The sequence below is a fragment of the Lissotriton vulgaris genome, chromosome 1_1, assembly GCF_964263255.1.
Source record: "Lissotriton vulgaris chromosome 1_1, aLisVul1.2, whole genome shotgun sequence".
NCBI classification, from domain to species: domain Eukaryota; kingdom Metazoa; phylum Chordata; class Amphibia; order Caudata; family Salamandridae; genus Lissotriton; species Lissotriton vulgaris.
In genome coordinates this window covers 1512136873-1512155967 of record NC_141685.1, presented here as the reverse complement: position 1 = coordinate 1512155967, position 19095 = coordinate 1512136873, and the positions used below count along the sequence as shown (strand labels likewise).

General features: G+C 40.2%; 1 protein-coding gene across 1 annotated transcript in view; it reads right to left on the bottom strand.

The window, feature by feature from the left end:
* RELN (reelin) overlaps window positions 1–19095 on the bottom strand; it is a 1675658-nt gene that overhangs the window by 1185134 nt on the left and 471429 nt on the right. Inside the window, exon 4 of the mRNA XM_086967429.1 lies at window positions 5342–5412. Coding sequence (XP_086823555.1) covers window positions 5342–5412 — 71 coding nt within the window. The remainder of the gene's footprint in view (window positions 1–5341; window positions 5413–19095) is intronic.

The following is a 19095-nucleotide window of genomic DNA, read 5'->3' as shown; positions in this document are numbered from 1 at the left end:
TAGCATACTAGAAGAATTATCTGCTGAAAGAATCTTTTCGGTAAGAAAAGGGGATTTGGGTTGGAAGATGGCATGCTTGTATTTTTTCAGCAGATATTTCTGCTTAACCTCTTCCCTTGGACAAGGGGCAGCGCACCATCTACTTTCTTCTCTGTGGCAGACCCTCCTAAGGTATCTGAGCTCTTTTGAGAACCATGGGGCCGATGGTTTATCTCTTCTGATGATGCAGTTTTTGTAGGGGGCAGTAGTGTCAAGGGCCTTAGTGATCAATTTGTGGAAACCATATGCCATGGGAGGAAATGGGATGTGCCTCCCTGCATAGGCCGTTGCCAGGGCAGCCTCCCATTTAACGTCTGTGAGTTTGTTCCGATCCCTACAATGAAGGCACCTCAGTGTGGAGTCCTCCTTCATCATAGTGGGAAAGATAGTGCAAACTTTGAACTCGATCAACCAGTGGTCCACCCAGCTGAGGTACTGAACATTCCTTCTACCCTCTTCATTATGACACCTAAGCATAAATCTGAGGGTGACATTGTCAAATTTAGACATTCATCAGTGCTATCAGGTGAACAGGAACTATGCTGATACTAACATAATGGACCCACTAATTAGAAAACTTAATAGCTGGGCAGGCACCTGTGCTAGACCCCGCGTGCCTACACTCCAACCTTCTTCTGAGCTCAACTCATACAAATCTTAAAAACAACTTTTACCAACACAGCAAAAACATAATAACCAATGTTCACCCATTACATAGAAAGCATGGACTGTCTATTGATATCCCTACACTGACATATTCAGCAAGGTTTCCGATATGCTGAACAATGTATGGAGCACACAATTTCAAATGCTGACTCTTGGCATCATTGTACTGACATTATAGGTGCTTCCCTTGGTGCACTAGTCGGTGAGGAAATCGCCTAGCTTAGTGCTACCCCACTTCTCACATAATCATCTGTGTTTTAGTTTACACACAGGGTAGAGGCGTTTTCCTCCCACTTGAGCAGCCTTTGTATTTTGTACTGGCACCACAGACACTATGGTGTTACAATGCCAACCCATTCTTGGTTTCTGCAACTGCCATGTGCCTTCATTTGGGGAGCCCAGCAGTACTACGGAAAAATGTCAGTTGCTGTTTTCTGCCCAAAAAACTTTCATTCAATTCAGAAGAAGACTGCCTAGATCCCAAAACAGACTAACACCTCTCCAATCTCATCTGGCTGTAGTATATTCTGAAAATCCTCCACTTTTTGTGTCACCCAGTATAAATATAATGAGCATGTCTGTTTCTGAGGCTCCTATGATGCTTCCCCAAAATCAGCCATTATAACTCGGAACTAATCCCACCTCTGCATTGTGCAGATGCTCAATAGGAATGCATAGTTATATGCTTGTGGCTGGATAGACCAAACATTGCCAAAACCAACATGCGTAAATATACAAACACCTTTATGCATGCTGTGTTGCTATATTAAAGCCATACCAATTGACTTTGCATATGCTTATTTATCAATGTATTTGGAACACTCCAGCGGGTGCGAGTCTTGACTAAAACATTTTTTTTAAAGATGCAGCAGTGAAAAACAACACATAGCTTCAAACATTCACAAAGAATTTAATTTGGGATAATTCTGTGTTTCTTTGAGATGAAAAATAGTCCCACATGCACGGTAATGAAAGGACTTCATAGGAGGCAAAATTATTCACCAAATAACCAATAGCATTAGGTAAGGGGGCAGAGCCAAAGCACATCCTACATACATTTTAAAGAATTGATAACAATAGGTCAGCAGACAGCAGCTCTTTCAAGCCAGACTCAAAAACTGGTCGCATTCCTTATGCCAGCAATCACATTTATCTCAGTAGCTCCAGGCAACTATGCAACTGTCAGAAAATATTAGGTATATTTCAGCTGCCTTCTGTTTGCTGAATTTTATTCTTCCACTCTCTGTGGAGTGGATTCATAAATTTGACAACTGACGCCCAACAGGAATAGATGGAAATGATTGTGCAGGTACTGAGTAAAACTGGTGAAATGTATAATTTCAGCAAACAAATTTACTTTAGTGAGTCAATGAACACTAACAGCACAGCCACACTAGCTATAATGCCTTTACATGTTGCACTTTGAGAGCTGAGCAAACCACATCTGGTGCGAGAAACAAATAATGTGGTCATCAGGTGAGCTCAAGGTAGAGATTAATCAGCTCTATAGATCAACTGATTCCCAAGCAATGGCGGAACAACAGCCCACCAGGCAGCAGGTACCTAATATTGTCTAAAGCAATGGATAGAGAGGATGCTTCTGGGCATAGTCTTATTGTTGTGGGTGCTGCTAGGGGTTCCACACTTGAGGGAATTTCCCAAACGTTAGTAGAGCCTGTGATTTACAGGGATAAATCTCTGTGACACAAAGAATGCAGTTGCAGATTTCTAGTTCTTGCGACAGGACCTAAATAGACAAACAAACCTCTCTATCAGTGTGTCTTACTGATTTGTAATGTATTGTTTCCCGTGCAGACACTTATCAATTTTATATTTGGATGTATTAAAGGAGAATTTAGGATCTTTTCTGCTTAAGTTCTTATTGATGAGATCGTTTCCTCGTTTGATTTAGCTCCCATAAAGAAGCAGTACCATCCTAGGCTTGCATATAATGTTCCTGTTACAAAGGGTTTATCTTTGACTGATTCCATTGGCTATGGTGGGTGCTAAAGAAGCCACTATTCCCTGTGTAATCTTTATGGATAATTGTGTCCCTCTTGACGAATCATGTGACAAGTCAGGTGATGTTGCTTTGGAAGCCATATCCACAAAGCAGGCCTTTCATTTAGTGCTTTGGCTCTTAGTATGCATAAGGACTTCTATCTACCTTTGCAACTAATTTTGACACACCACACAGGGAATCACTGCAACATACTCCCCTATAAAATAAAGAATTCAGGGTCTTAAAATGACACCCTAGAGGAAATTATCTTAAAAGGAGACATTATTACAATGTTTAAATGTCACCCATAAATATTATATGTATTCCAGTTTTAAAAGTTAAAATCAATGTAATATTCTTTTAGCAATTAAATAAATTAACATTTTCATTTGAGTAATAAAGTAATTTCATCCAACTTTTAATAACAAACTACAATTAATTAAAATGCGGTTAAATAAGCTTGAATACAATTTTGTAAATAATAATTCAATATAAAAATTATGGAGAGGGTGAGATTTTTTAAAGTTATTTTAAATCATAATAGTTATACATTTACCTATATTTTATTTAGTTAATATTTAATTCAGTGACTTAATGTGCTACAACATGTTTTAGTTGTAGGCTAATAATAATTATTTTAAGTTAATTTACATTTTCATTTTAAATTAAAAATGACAACAATTATTTTTCCCTGTACTGTACCATTAAGGAGATATCCTCCCTGGTGGTGGAGACGTCCACCTACGTGTGAAAAGTATTTTTTTTAAAAACTTTACACTCGTAAATACTTTTAGAGCTGACTCCACTGTCTGTTTTGAATACAAGTGTTGTAAATGCTGTGTTTTTTAACACAGAGACCTTTTCATATCTGTTCGAAAGCGTGTGTTGTTCAATATGCAACAAGTGAATAACTGTGATTCTGTCTAATGCATATTAGTTTGGTTTGCAAAAAGTATCATGATTTTGCTGTGATCAACCTTATGGAAACCACATATATTAAGTTAATATCAATGTTAAAAATCTGTTTAGAAATGTTCAACAATGGGTCTCTCTAGGTTCATTGTTTAGTTTAGAAGTTATTCCAGGGATGTTGCAAACACTATGACCATTTCTTTTTTAGACTTTACTATTTTCTTTGTCTCTTCAATCTTTACTCTTTTATCATTTGTGTTTTCAGACTTTTTGCATTCCAACATTGGGCCTTCCAGAGTCATCTATTTCATTCACAGAAAGCGTGACGTTTTAGATGACTAGAAATACTGGAAAAGTCTGTACCATATGCACTTTCTTTCCAGAACTGATTACAAAGTCTAAATATATATTTTCGTATGATAATCATACTGACACATTTGTCACCATGACTGTTTGTCTTATTGCTGATTTATTCTCTGCTAGCCCCATCATTGCTTTCAAAATACGATAATATTGATAATCAGATCTTGTAAAATCCAGGTATCAGACTATAGGTCACAGAGGACTTCATACAGGCAATCAAGATCAAGATGAGCATCACACTAGCATTCAACCTTAAGGGAAGGCTCCCAGGAGTCTCCTGTGAAGGATCTAGCTTTCATTGGCTGGTATCAGGCTGTGTTTATTCTCAGACAAACACAACTGGTCATGCCCCTTGATGTAGAAATAGCAGGATTGCTATTCCAAATGAACAACAAATCCTATTGTCCCAAACTACGTCTTGTTTGTTTAGAAGGGGGTTGAAAAAATTACAGCGTCAGCTATGCTCTTAGGTATGATCTCCACAGCCAGGCAGGGAAACTTTTCTCCATACCAACAGTGTAATGCATAGTGCCATAGGATTAGTACAGCAGGGAAACACTGAAGATATGAAGATAAAAATATCACAATGGTGTCCTGAATGGCGAGATAACATTAAGGTTAAGGATGACCTCCGACCCTGGATAGCATTCCAAGAGGTATGTAATGGCAAATTTATCTGGTTTCAATTTACATTACTAGAAAGGAATTGTGTTTAACTTTCTGCAGAAATTGTTGGCAACCATCACAATTTATTTGTGTCAACTTACTTGATGAAAACTATTCAGATGTGTGCCTTTCATAATCATTACTAGTTAAGTAACTGTTCGTTGCTATTTTCAAGTTCATTGCATTAATTTCTAGAGGATATCACACGTTTGTCACATTTTTCAGTTAGACTCTCATGATTCCGTCTGATAACAGTCTCAAAAATACAGGCTGCCAAAACTTCAATCTTATTTACTTGTTAAGATACTACTTGTCCAATTGAACTCAACTTACTTCCCATCTAAACTAGGACTGGAATAATTTACTATTATAACTAGAGTCCTGGCATATTCCAGAACAGATGCCCAACACTGGATTTATGCACATGCTGACATTTTTGTGTGGAGATATTTCACCAGCCTTAGTTTTGGATATTGTCTTTTTGCACTCTCTGTTTTTCAACCTCTGTTTTCGCAAGCTACCAATTTGAAACCACTAACACACATGAACAACAAAAGCAAGTAGCAGTCTTCACTACAAGTCGAGCAATAACATTTGACAGACAAACAAAATGGCTGGCATACTCAAGGCGCGATTATGCTAAGATAAAAACAGATGCAGCAAGACAGAAGTTTAAAATAGCTCGTACTTTACCTCCATGTTCACACAGCTGCTGTGCTAATGCATCCTTGAAAATGACTTGGCCCCTGTGAGTAGCCGTAGCCCTAGAAACAGAAGGGAAAATGTAGGCAATCAATATGTATAAGCACATGCATGTGCAAAAATATGTGTTTTTCTTACATAATTTCTATGAAGCATAATTGCAGTAACTCAAATATGTTGATAAATGGCAGTCTTGTACGGGACACTGAAGCAAAAAACAAAAAACCTCAAAGAAGTACTGCAGCCAAATATGGAACACAAATAGATGGCAGACACACCAATCAAATGTTTTTTTCACTGTACTCTGCATTTTCTTTGATTGTGATTTTTGCCTAATGCTTGATAAATTAATATACAGATTTTTTTCAGAGCTATGTACAGTTGTTTAGAACGGTAGAACTATTTTTGAAACTGTATTTGGAAAACAGCAATCACATAATTTTTGAATTGGTTCTGATTGTGTTTCCTTCTTAATGATTAGCTCTGATTTCAGTTCTGATTATTACTAATGACAATCAAGGAAGCAAAAAAGTTATATTCTTGCTGCCCTGGTGTTTTTAATGTATATATGAAGCAGAGTTTAATTTATTAAAATTTAAAAAAAAGTGCACGGGCTGCAATTTTTTGGGGGAGATGGCTGCTCCACTGCCGGATGCAGGGCTTGCCGAATACCAAGATTGATTCATCTTGATTTAACCTCAAACTTCTTTTTTCTATCACTATAAACATTTTTTCTCTTAATCTCACTCTTGCAGGTTCTTTTTGATCGCTGTTTTTTCTTGTCACTGTTTTCCTATCTTTCTTTTCCTCCTTCTTTCTCCGTTTTCTGTTACTCTTTTTCTGGGTCAAAGTATGATGATAAAAAGCCCCGATTCCTGAACATATATATATTCAATAAAAAACCATAGGTTTCACACATGTTATAATTAGCTGGACATTTCACTCAAACAAAACCATTGAAATTCCCCCGTTATAGTTAGTTCAGCTAACTGTAAATCGTGCGCCCGCAATGCACTTCTGATGACGTCACATATCACATCACTCATGACATGGTCAGTGACATCACTCATGACATCACTCATGACATCTCTGATGACCTCCCTGATGACATCATCCAGTGAATGTGTGTCTTTCTGAAAAATAACTGTTTTATATATGCATATCTAAAGGTCGATGGAAGAATAAATGTGTAAATAAGTGTTTAAATGGATGTTTTTTTTAAAATGGTTGTATAACTGACTTATTAAGTGTATCTTAGTGAATACATGTATTAGCGAGTAATGTTTAAATATGTAAATATCTGTGTCAGTGTCTCACTTTGTGCATAAGTGGCTGCATGGGTTGGTGACTAGCTACATGAGTGTCGATATGGGTTATTAGTTGGTTTTTAGAGTATCAGTATGACTGTCTGTATGGTTTGGTGGGGGGTATTACTTACCGCATAGATGCATGAATGGGTGACTCACTGTTTGTATGTGTTTTGAAGACAGCATGTGCATGTGTGCAGGACTGTATGGGTGGATGAGTGTGTGTATGGGTGTGTTAGGGAGTGAATCACTGTCTCAATAGTATCTTTATGAGTAACTACATATGTTTTAAACTAGTATATGTGAGTATTGATGTATATAAGTGAGTATATGTAAGAGCGAGAGATTGTAAGAGTTCCTGTATAAATAAGTATTTTTTGCTATAAGTGATTTTTTAGAGAGTAAGTATGTGTACGATTCTATAGAAGTAAGTGTAGTAGTGGGTGTATAGCTGTATATGCAAGTAAATGGATGTTTGATAGTTTATTTGCATGTGTGAGTATGTGTGTGAGTAACTCTCTAGATGAGTGTCGGTGTGTAATAAGATCTGTAGGTGTATGAGTACATATGATGAGTGAGTGCCTATATAGAACTGTTAGTGAATGACTGGATGTGTATGTAGATTTTGGAATTACTGAATAGGTTGTTCTAAATGGTATTGGTATCTCCATTTGTTTGAAAATCTTAGTTTCTATTTTTGAATGTGTGTATCAAGGGTTATATCACGCTGAGAGGAGGTCTGCCACTCTCTCACAAGGACGATGCCATCAGTGAGGTCATCAGTGATGTCATTTGAGATGTCATCAGTGATGTCACTGACCATGTCATGAGCCAATTAGAAGTGTGGCGCATACAATCCTGAAGTGTATTCATCGACACCGCTTGCTTCCCCTCCAAGGAAAACACCAATTGGGTGTCATCGGCGGAGTTAACCAACTTAATCAGGGGGAATAGAGGACGCAGGTATATATTAAAATGAATGGGGCTGATAGATGAGCCCTGCGGCACTCCATGAAAAACTGGGGATTTTTGGGATGTAAATGGTGTTAGGGATACTGTCTGTTGTCTGTCAGACAAGTATGATTGTATCCATTGAAAAGCCCCTCCATTCACCCCAATTTCTGTTAGTCTATACAGCAGGATACAATGGTTAACCGTATCGAAGGCGGCTGACATATCCAGTAATATCAAAACGGTGGACTCTCCATTGTCAGCACGCCTTTGAAGGCTATCCATAACAGTTATTAATGCTGTCTCCGTGCCATGTCTTGCACGAAAGCCAAATTGGTCCTCATCCAGCAAAGAATTATCCTCAAGATAATCTGAAAGAGCCCTGCTTACCAATTTGTCCAGGACCTTTACTGGGTAGTGTAAAAAAGATATTGGCCTGAAGTTGGCCGGGACTGATGGATCCAGCGAAGGTTTTTTAAGTAGAGGGGTAACTATTGTCTGCTTCCATGCAACAGGCCCTAATCCAACCTCCAATGATTGATTACATATCTGATGTAGCCAAGGTAGAGTTTATTGCCCCATTCCTTCCATAATCTTGGAGGAAAGGGGTCTAGGGGGGAACCAGAAGAAACCTTATATACCAGACTAAGGAAGACTTCCTCTGTCATTTCATTAAATTTATTAAGGGAAGGTTTATCCCCCGGCTCTTCCTTAGGCTCAGAGAGTTTGGTCTCCATGTTATTAAATGTCGAATTTTGAAGGTTACCTATGATTGTGCCAATTTTCTCTTCAAAAAATACAGCTATCTCGTCACAGAGCTTCTGCGAGGCAATCACCTTATTACTCATACAGTTTGGATTAGAGAGATTCTTGACAATGTTAAAGAGATCCTTCGTGCTGGTTGGAGCTTGTAAGATAGAAGCAACATAAAACTCTGCTTTGGCCTTAGCAATAGCTCTTTTATATTCCGCCTGTACTGATTTTAAAATGGTTTTATCTGGGTCGGAATAGATCTTCCTCCATATCCTTTCGGCCCTCCTACATTTTAAATGTAACAGTCTCAAATCCTCACTGTACCATAGAGCTGAGGGTCTCTTCTTACATTTACGTTGTTTCTCTGGTGCTAGAAAGTCTAGCATCTCAATTATGGACTACTGATATCGTTGGTAATTATCCTCTACTGAGGCAGAGGGATCAAAAAGATTTACCTTAGAAAATATCTGGGTTATCTTGTTTTGTTTTAATTTAGTCCAATCTCTGTCCTTACGACATGTTGACAACTGGCTAGAATTCATACTGGATCTAGAGACCACAGTGTGAATAGGTATGAGTGAGTGACCTGTCCAATGTTGTGGTAGAACCTCTATCACTCTTGTTTCAACATAATTAGCAAATATGAGGTCAAGAATATGACCCCCCTGATGAGTAGGAGATTGCACTAATTGTTTCAAATTGAGACTATCGCTCAATTGGGTAAGGTCTCTCAAATGATTACCCAAACATCCATTATCCCAGAGATTGAAATCTCCCAGAATCAGTACTCTGGAGTGGGATAGAGTCAGGTTGGTAATGGTATCCAATAACTCCTGATAGTGAGTGCCTGAACCTTGGGGCCTATAGCATAATAAACCAGAAAAAAGGGTACCTTTAGGCTCATGAGCTGGAAATCCCATTAGTTCAATTACTGCCATCTCCTCAACCTTCAGGTGGCTGAGGTTCCGATTATCTTTGTATATTATCCCAAGTCCCCCTCCTCTTCCTTTACTCCTGGGCTTCTGTATTATTTTTTATCCCTCTGGACAGGCAAAGCCTATATTTACGGTAGAATATGTATTTGACCACGTCTCTGTTAAAAAGAGGAAATACAATTTTGTGTCCTCCAGCAGACTGGCCACCTCCTGATGGTGTTTTACCATAGATCTACTATTAATCAGGCCACACTTTGCATCAACATTCTCAAAGCTTTTTATACAATGAGTCTGCACCGAGTTAGGACAGGAAGCCACATTCATGCTCCTACCAATATCCCACAGTTGCTCATTTGAAAAGACGCGCCTGTAAGATTCTGGGATGAATCCAGCAGCATCTTTGGCGTGTGCGCGGCCGGTGCGCCGACGGGCGCAGACGGGAGGCGGCCATTGGCGCGCCTGCTGCGCGCGCGCGCTGCGCTCTTGCATAATGCGGGCTAAATCGGCAGTCCGACGTGCTGTCTGGCCACTAGAGCGTCCCTGAAAATAGCGCCCAGTAATGTCCCAACCTACCCCCAATATGGCGATGAAGGAGCAGATTGTCTCGCCCTAGTGCCTGCAAAACCGCAGAATAAAGATCATTTAGAGTGCGGGTAAGTGGACCGCTAACAATGCGCCCTGGAAACAAATAAAAAAAACGTTTATTATATTTTACATAAAAGCACAGTTAAAAGTAATTATAATCATGCAAATACGCAATTTCAGTCAGTGCCAATAGAACATAGCAGCATCAACAGCAAAGTTCTAAAATTCACGGTCTATCTGAACGCAAGCAGCGCGTTGCAGCAATATGTAAAATCTTATCAACTGCGCGCTTGCATAATACGGGCTAAATAAGCAGTCAGATGTGCTGTATGGCCACTAGAGAGTCCCTGAAAATGGCGCCCAGTCATGTTCCAACCTACCCCCAATATGGCGATGAAGGAGCAGATTGTCTCGCCCTAGTGCCTGCAAAACCGCAGGATAAAGATCATTTAGAGTGCGGGTAAGTGGACCGCTAACAATGTGCCCTGGAAACTAATTTAAAAAACTTTTATTATATTTTACATAAAAGCACAGTTAAAAGTAATTATAATCGTGCAAATACGCAATTTCAGTCAGTGCCAATAGAACATAGCAGCATCAACAGCAAAGTTCTAAAATTCACGGTCTATCTGAACGCAAGCAGCGCGTGGCAGTAATTATATACTTACATATAGTATTAAATATTAGTGGAATTTATTTAATTTACATTATATTAAATGTTTATATCAAAGTATTTACCATTTACTACTTCAAACTCTATGTAAATAAAAAAAGTTTTTTTTGTGACAATATTACTGTCAATTATATTTTTTACAAATACTTTTTATTTACCATTATAACTATAGCGATATGACAAAATATTGGTGTCAAACAATATTGTTTATCTCAATATTGTGTCAGTGATCCGCATGCATGTATAAATTAATGTATGTAGTTATGTATGTATGATCATGTATGCATGTGACACATTTCAACCTTGAGTTGGATTTACCATAGGCTTTATAGGCTAATTATACAAATCCTCAAGTGCAGACATCGTTTTCATTGCGTTACATTAGAAAGTTAGTTGTTACAATGTTAGTTCACTAAGCGGTAAAGGGGTTTCCGCTGTCTCCACTAATCACACTTTCCATAATCACCTAACATTCACACGAGTAAAAAGGATTTAATGAGGCTTCTGGAGTTTGTAATATTCCAACTTATTCAGGTGGCTCAGAACTGATCTGTATAAGTACATATTGTATTTACTGTGCAGGCACATATCGAAGCTTGACGCGTTTATCTAATTTTCTAGACTGAACCCATAATCTAAAGTATTCCTCGAGGCTCTATGTTTTGGCCATTTCAGCAACCATGACATTGAAAGGATGGAAGTGATAAACATTTGACACATTTTATGCTCAAATTGAAGTCTAGTAGACATTTTATCTAAAGTTTGCAAAGAAGCCAGATGCTATGATGTCCTCCTCTCACACAATCTAATGACACTTTTTGACTTGGCAAACAATAGTCAAATCGTTTGATTTGAAATACTTTTAGAACACTATTTCTTGCTAGGTAGTTACATTTACAAGAGCTTGCACCAGAGTATGGATATATAATAATAATGACTATTTGGACTCATTTTGTGTTATTTTTATCAGTGTTGTTAATGTTGTTTAGTTCTATGTTAGACAGTAAGATGACTCAAGGATGGCAAAGTTCTCCTGTGATCTGAAAGAGATAGTTCGATTACATTGGATAAAAGTAAAACCTACTTTGACTCTGAAGAAACGTTACACAAAAACAACAATCAGCACAACCTAAATATTTCCTTTGTATAGGCACCATTATAACTAACAGGTCTGAGTGGTTATTTTTGTTTTTTTTAATTAATCTGCAAAGATTTGTGAATGCCAAGCTCAACATCGCGTCACCTCTGAATATATACAGTTCCATTTTGGGCCAGAATAACCGGAGACACCGCTCGGTTTTAATGTTAATGACATGCCTTGTGGTGAATGGCAGGCGCTGAGCGCTGTGCGCATGCTCTCCGTGTTCCCTGTTAACCCAGGTACAATCAACCCCAGGCAGCACCGTTCCGCCTCACCAGCAACGCCGGGCAGCCCACTTCATGCAGCAAATACATAGGGAAGCCTGTCTCCCCTTTTGCAGAAGTATCCTTCTATTATGTCTATGAAACTACACATAAGTAATACACTTTCGGCTGTAGAAAGATAGTCCTTATATTTCGTCTACTGAGTAGAGACACAATAGTAAAACCAACACAGAAGGATTTATGGAAGGCCCTCAGCTATTTAGCCATCTAATTGTCGGGCTATAGGCTACATATGTTACTTTTTCAGGATATCTTGAAAATAATGACTGTTAGCTTTTGTGCGGTCTACCAGATACCTTAATCAAAGTGGAGGGAAGAAGGAATGTGTGATCCTACCAATTTCCTTGGGTTATATATACTTATCAGGGGGGAGAAAGGATCACTTGTCCTGCATAACTCTGGGTATGCTGTAACTGTTCCGAAAAGTCCCAAATTTAACCCTCATGCACGTGCTGGTAAGTGGTGTGGTATAAAGCGGTATATCTTTTTATCCGCTATCCCTCGCACGTGTGTGCATAATCATTGGGTTGTTTTTGTCATGCAACCTCCATCCAGGAGGTATTACCCATTGTTAGAACAGTAGTGATTAGTGATTGGTGATGTGAAATAGTGATGACTTAAAAATGTCTCTCTTAATCAGAAAAATTATTTATTAATTCTGTATTTGGAGGCAATAATTTAAAAGTTAAGTGGGTGAACGTGAGCTATTATGACTTGTTCACACTAAGTGAAAAGGTCGACATGTTTCAGCCCTTCATAATGCCTCATGGGTCATATGGGCTTTCTTCAGGACCGTGATGTGAATTAGAGACCTCTCACGTCTCTAACAGTGAAAAAATGGTAAAATTCGATGGAACATAGCGTTTTGTTGCTCCATTTGGGGTCTTAAAGTACCTGCAAATAAGGACATAATAGACAAGGGTAAGGGTAAGGGGAAACATATAAGACTATGACATTGGTAAATGCACCAGGAACACAATTAACGCAATCTTGCGCAGCAACTAAAACCTCCTTAATCTGCTCCAAAACTTAACATACTCGGAAGATAACATGTTACTAGTAGGACTGGACGTGGAAAGCCTCTACACGAGCCTACCTCAAGAAAAAACTTTGGAAACACTTGAGACCATAGTCTTTAACATGGACTGGGAACACAAGACTCCGAGACATTTCGTTCTCGAATGCTGTAGACTGGCCTTGACTGAGAACTACTTCAAATATGAAGACACTTTGTTTCAACAATGCCATGGAACTTCCATGGGGAGTACATTTGCGCCTAGTGTGGCGGGGCTCTACGTGAGCCAATTTGAAGAAACCTATATCAACAATCCAGTCAACCCTTTCCAAGAACAGATTTTGTTCTGGCGTCGATATATCGATGATGTCATACTCATCTGGCAAGGAGACATGTCTAGCCTTATCAATTTCCACACCTGGATCAACACTCGGGATGAATGGCTAAAATTTACCTATACAGCAAACAATAAACAGATTGATTTCCTGGACATCACCATCTACTCTGAAGGTCCGACGTTACAAACAAAAACTTACTCAAAACCTACCTCCAGAAATAGCCTACTTTCCTATCAGAGTTTTCATCCGAAACCCCTTAGGGAAAACCTCCCATTCAGCCAATTTTTAAGACTGCAACGAAATTGCAGTAAATTGCAGGAATACAAAGAACAAGCCAATGATCTGAGTGAAAAATTGGTAGAAAGACATTATCCAAAGAGAATAATTGACAAATGCAAAAAAAGAGCCCGCAACCAACACAGAGAAAATCTCCTGGTACCTACACCAAACGAACCAGAAGTGGATGTCACTACCTGTGTAACCACATATGGTCCAGCAAGTAATAGACTGAAAAAGATAATCAACAAAAACTGGAGGATTCTAACCTCAGCAAACATCCAATGGCCCAGACCCCGTTTTGCGAATAAAAGAACCCGCAATCTTAAAGATATTCTGGTCCATACCAGACCCCAACCCACCAAACAGCTGACCATAGTGAATTCACCACTAGATATGAGCCCAATAACTGGCCATTACCCGTGTGGAACCTGTTCTGTATGTCCCTTCACTAAAGTGACAAAAAGCATACAACTACTCCCAGATTTCAATTGGAGAATCTTACATCATACTATCTGCAACACGAGTCATGCCATCTACATGATCACATGCCCTTGTGAGAAAAGATATATAGGCATGACATGTAGAAAGGTAAAGCAACAAATATGCGAACATCGCAGTAATGTGAAATGTAAAAAGGTAACAACAAAGATGTCAAGCCACTATTTGGAAGCCGGACATACTGTAAAAGACCTACAGTGGGTGATTCTAGAGACACTGCACAACAAAGATCACAACACAGAAAGAATCCTCTTTGAGAAAGAGCAGCGGTGGGTTCACAGACTTTGCACTGATGTTAATGGTCTTAATGATAATATACCATGGGGCTCAATTTATAATGGATGAAGTAATTTGAAGCTCTTAATGTCCCAGTATTTCAAAACCTAACATTGAGTGATTTAACTCACCTTTAAAAACTATACCATGGGGCTCAATTAATAATGGATGAAGGAATTTGAAGTTCACAATGTCCCAGTATTTCAAAATCCAACTTTGAGTGATCGAATTTGTCTTTAAAAACTTTAATTAACACACCTCATTTTTTTAACTTGGGCTCTAATAATACTTCAAGTAGAGATACACTGAAGTCTTTCTTCAATCTCCATTACTCCACCACCTACTAAACCACTACCCCGGAAACACTTTCTTAATCCCGGGACAGAGGTGGCAGAGTCAGCACAAGCAGTGCATGGAGAGCCAGAGGTACCACGAGGACAAGAACGCTGGAAAACCGTAAAGTATCACCAACTGGAACATATTGTTCTGATAGTATTTTTACTGTTATAGTGTGCCTCCCTGACCCACCCTGACACCGAAGAGGCTTATCATAGCCGAGAACGGAGGTATGTGTCAATGACAACGAGTATTTTTAAACGCTTTCTCGAGTGTTAACATCAGAGAGCATGCAGCACAATATGAGTACGCTGCCGAATGACACAATGTGCTGGCTGTAGAACGAACGCATGTGTGCCAATTACTTGAATGAGAATGAAAGCGTTGATAATCACCACACGTATGCGTTGCAAAACCGACACGAATTAAAACACGCCACTGGAACCGTGCTATTATTTACATGTTTGTAAGGTCAATGATTCATTAATGATCACAATACCCACGACGAGTGTGTCGAACTGACCCTGAGAGCGGGATAAATAATGCGAAGCAGCTTATAATGGCTACGCTGTAGAATGAATGCGTGCATGAGTATTACCGCGTTCTAACAAATAATCATAATAAGGCGTCCGTTAACCGATGCCTCACTACTTGCCTCTTAAATTCAACCGCCCATAAACTTGCAATCTCTATATATCGGATGGAATCATCTGTACCACTTTGCCAATTACGAGTGAGTTGACCCTATCCCTAGAGTGGGGTGAACAGTGCTAAGTATTGCCATTTTTTAGTTGCTGCGCAAGATTGCGTTAATTGTGTTCCTGGTGCATTTACCAATGTGATAGTCTTATATGTTTCCCCTTACCCTTACCCTTGTCTATTATGTCCTTATTTGCAGGTACTTTTAGACCCCAAATGGAGCAACAAAACGCTATGTTCCATCGAATTTTACCATTTTTTCACTGTTAGAGACGTGAGAGGTCTCTAATTCACATCACGGTCCTGAAGAAAGCCCATATGACCCATGAGGCATTATGAAGGGCTGAAACATGTCGACCTTTTCACTTAGTGTGAACGAGTCATTATAGCTCACGTTCACCCACTTAACTTTTAAATTATTGCCTCCAAATACAGAATTAATAAATAATTTTTCTGATTAAGAGAGGCATTTTTAAGTCATCACTATTTCACATCACCAATCACTAATCACTACTGTTCTAACAATGGGTAATACCTCCTGGATGGAGGTTGCATGACAAAAACAACCCAATGATTATGCACACACGTGCGAGGGATAGCGGATAAAAAGATATACCGCTTTATACCACACCACTTACCAGCACGTGCATGAGGGTTAAATGTGGGACTTTTCGGAACAGTTACAGCATACCCAGAGTTATGCAGGACAAGTGATCCTTTCTCCCCCCTGATAAGTATACGGTCTACCAGATACACAGTCGATTTGATTTGTATTGTTGTAAATAAAAAATGCTGAAATTACAATAAATACAAATAGTCCACCCCCCTCTATACTCTAGTTGAATGGGAAAATACAGTGGAACTCCATGAAACGATTCATCACAACTGAATGACCTCAAAAGTATTTGTTATTCGCTCTTTCGACATCAATGGAGCACAAAACAAAATATTGAACAGTATTTTAATGCGATGTTGTTAGGTGTTTATTCTCAGTTAACAATATTACACGAATCAATGCTACAAGAACGACGACTGCAGATTTGTGAAGGGATTCACTGTCTTTGAAATTAGAAATGTTAAGGCTTTAATAAATTACGTTTATGGAACCATATGGTGTTACCCAGATGGCAGCAGCATCAAAGAACACATTCCGGGCTAATTTAAATACCTCACGGAAAACTCGTACACTGTGGGGAAACAGTATCTGTCACTTTCGCACCATCCTTAAGAATTGAATCTAAGCCCGAGGCTATGTGTTCATTTCTACTGAAAATGAAGAAACAAACTATTTCAAAATTGAAATATCTTCTCAATAAAGAAGTATTAGAACCATGAGATGAGCCGAGTTACACCTTCCTGTCCACTGATTTTTGAACTTTGAAACATCATTCAAAGGGCATTAAATCAGGTCGCAATTCTGAGGTTCCACAGCACCCCCATATAAACGTTGAGGACTTGGAGCTAGATAATCAGCCATGAAGAGGCCGTAAAGAGCTTTCCTGCAACACTTTCTGGCTGCTGAAAGATGGAGGGTTAGTGTCATCAGCATTCAAAGATAAAACGCTTCGAATTCTTCTAGCATGGTGATTTGTGTTTACTTTCATTTGTCTAGCTGTAAAGTGAGTGGATTTTGAAATATGTTTCTAGGGAATCTCTTGCATGGCACATGACGGTGTGAAATGTGATCGTTACAGTATTGGAAACAGTTTTGCCAAACTAGTAAAGAAAAAACATTTGCTTAATCTGTGTACTTCAAAATATATCAGTAACATGGAAAGTCCGAATGAGACATCTGGTAAAAACACAACCAAGCAACAACAATCTATTATCACTATCAAAAAGGCTGTGGCTAACAGCACAGCTATAAATGTACAAAATCCCTCCATAACAGTGTATATTCACACCATTCTTCACTTGTATCTGATAAATGCACTGGTGTAACTAGGGGGGTTGGGGGGGGGGGGTCCTCCCCAGGCGGCACAATTTTGGAGGCGGCCGGCGGCAGCTGCGTGGCACTGCGGTGGCAGAACTGCACAAGTCACGTGTGTATAAGTGCAAGCGCTCCTGGTGCCAGGGCATCATTTTGGGCCAGCCCCCGCACTGTGCTGTTTAAATGCATCAGTAATGCGCACGCGCACGCTCACGCGCCACCACTACGCGCTCTCGAAGTCTCAGCAGTGCTGCTGGGCGAAGAAAACCAGTCTCACTTAGTTTCAGACCGACCACCACTGCTCCAAGCAGCCTACATAAGTAGGCCCTAGCGATTTGAATCGACCAGAGTGAAATACCACCGAATTCCCAGGTAAGCTTTAGGTAGGAGCAAAGATGGCGTATGGGCGTTTCTGAGCTCCCGTCCGGCTCCGGTAATGGAGTGATTTGCGAGAGGTAAGGTCTGAACGAAGCCCTGGGTGTTTGCCTGGACCCAGGAAGAGGGGGTGCGGTGTCCCCCTGGCAGTGCATCGGTAGCAGAGATCCTGTGAGACAGACTGAGATGATAGGCCGTAGAAATCTGGCAGGATGACGGCCCGGGCCTGAGGACCCTGTGGCTTAGGTGGGGTATTCAGCACCCCTTGGTGAAGGGGTGAGGTCCTACCGGCCGTAGGAGGTGGGTGAGGCAGTCGGCTGCAGGGGTGTGCATTGGTTGCGCTGCTCCAGACGTGCAAGCCCCCTCGTGAGTCGGAGACAGGGTGTTAAGCTGGCACAAAAAAGCGATTCAGGCCTGGAGGCTTCCCTGTGAACTCCTCCGGGAGGTGCGTGCATGGTCTGTAGCACCGTTGCTTGATTGCAGGGGCGAGGCTGGCTCCTGGGCTCTGTTGGGAATCTGTTAAGCGAAGATCCAGAGATGTTGCTAAGGCCATGCAAGATCCGACAGGAACTCCACAAGAGTGGTAAGGACCCGGTGTGGAACTTAATGTGTATCCTGGCCCTGGGGTGGATGGCAGATTGGATGCATGGCAAAGTAAATGGATGGATGCATGCATGGCAGCATGAATGGATTAAAGGCAAAGTGACTGAATGCATGATTGGATAGCAGAGTGGATAGATTGATGAATGAATGGCGGGATGAATGGCAGAGTGGATAAATGGATGGGTGGATGAGCGGATGGATGGCAGAATGGATGGATGGCAGAGGGGATTGATGCATGGCAGAGTGGATGAGTGGGTGGTTGAATAGCAGAGTGGATGGATTGATGGATGAATGAATGGCAGAGTGGATGGGTGGTTGGATAGATAGATAGAAGAGTTGATGAATGGATGGGTGGCAGAGTGGATGTATGGTGAATGAGTGGCAGAGTGGATGGCAGATAGGGTGAATGACAGATTGGATTGATGGAAGGATGGAAGAGAGGATAGGAGGATGGATGGATGGCAGAGTAGGCTGATGGATGGCCGAGTGGATGAATGGAAGAGTTAATGGATTAATGAAAAGATAGCAGTTGATCGATGAATGGCAGAGGTGATGGTAAGATAACAGAGTGGAGGGTGTATGGCAGAGTGAATGGATCGATGGGTGGCAGAGTGGATGGTTGGTTTTTAGACTGTATGGATGGGCAGATGGATGGCATAATAGATGGATGGCAAATTGGATGGATGGAGGGATGGAAAGAATGGGGAAATATTGAATGATGGAGGAAAGAATGAATGGATGACAGAATCTAAAGGTGAAATAGTGGA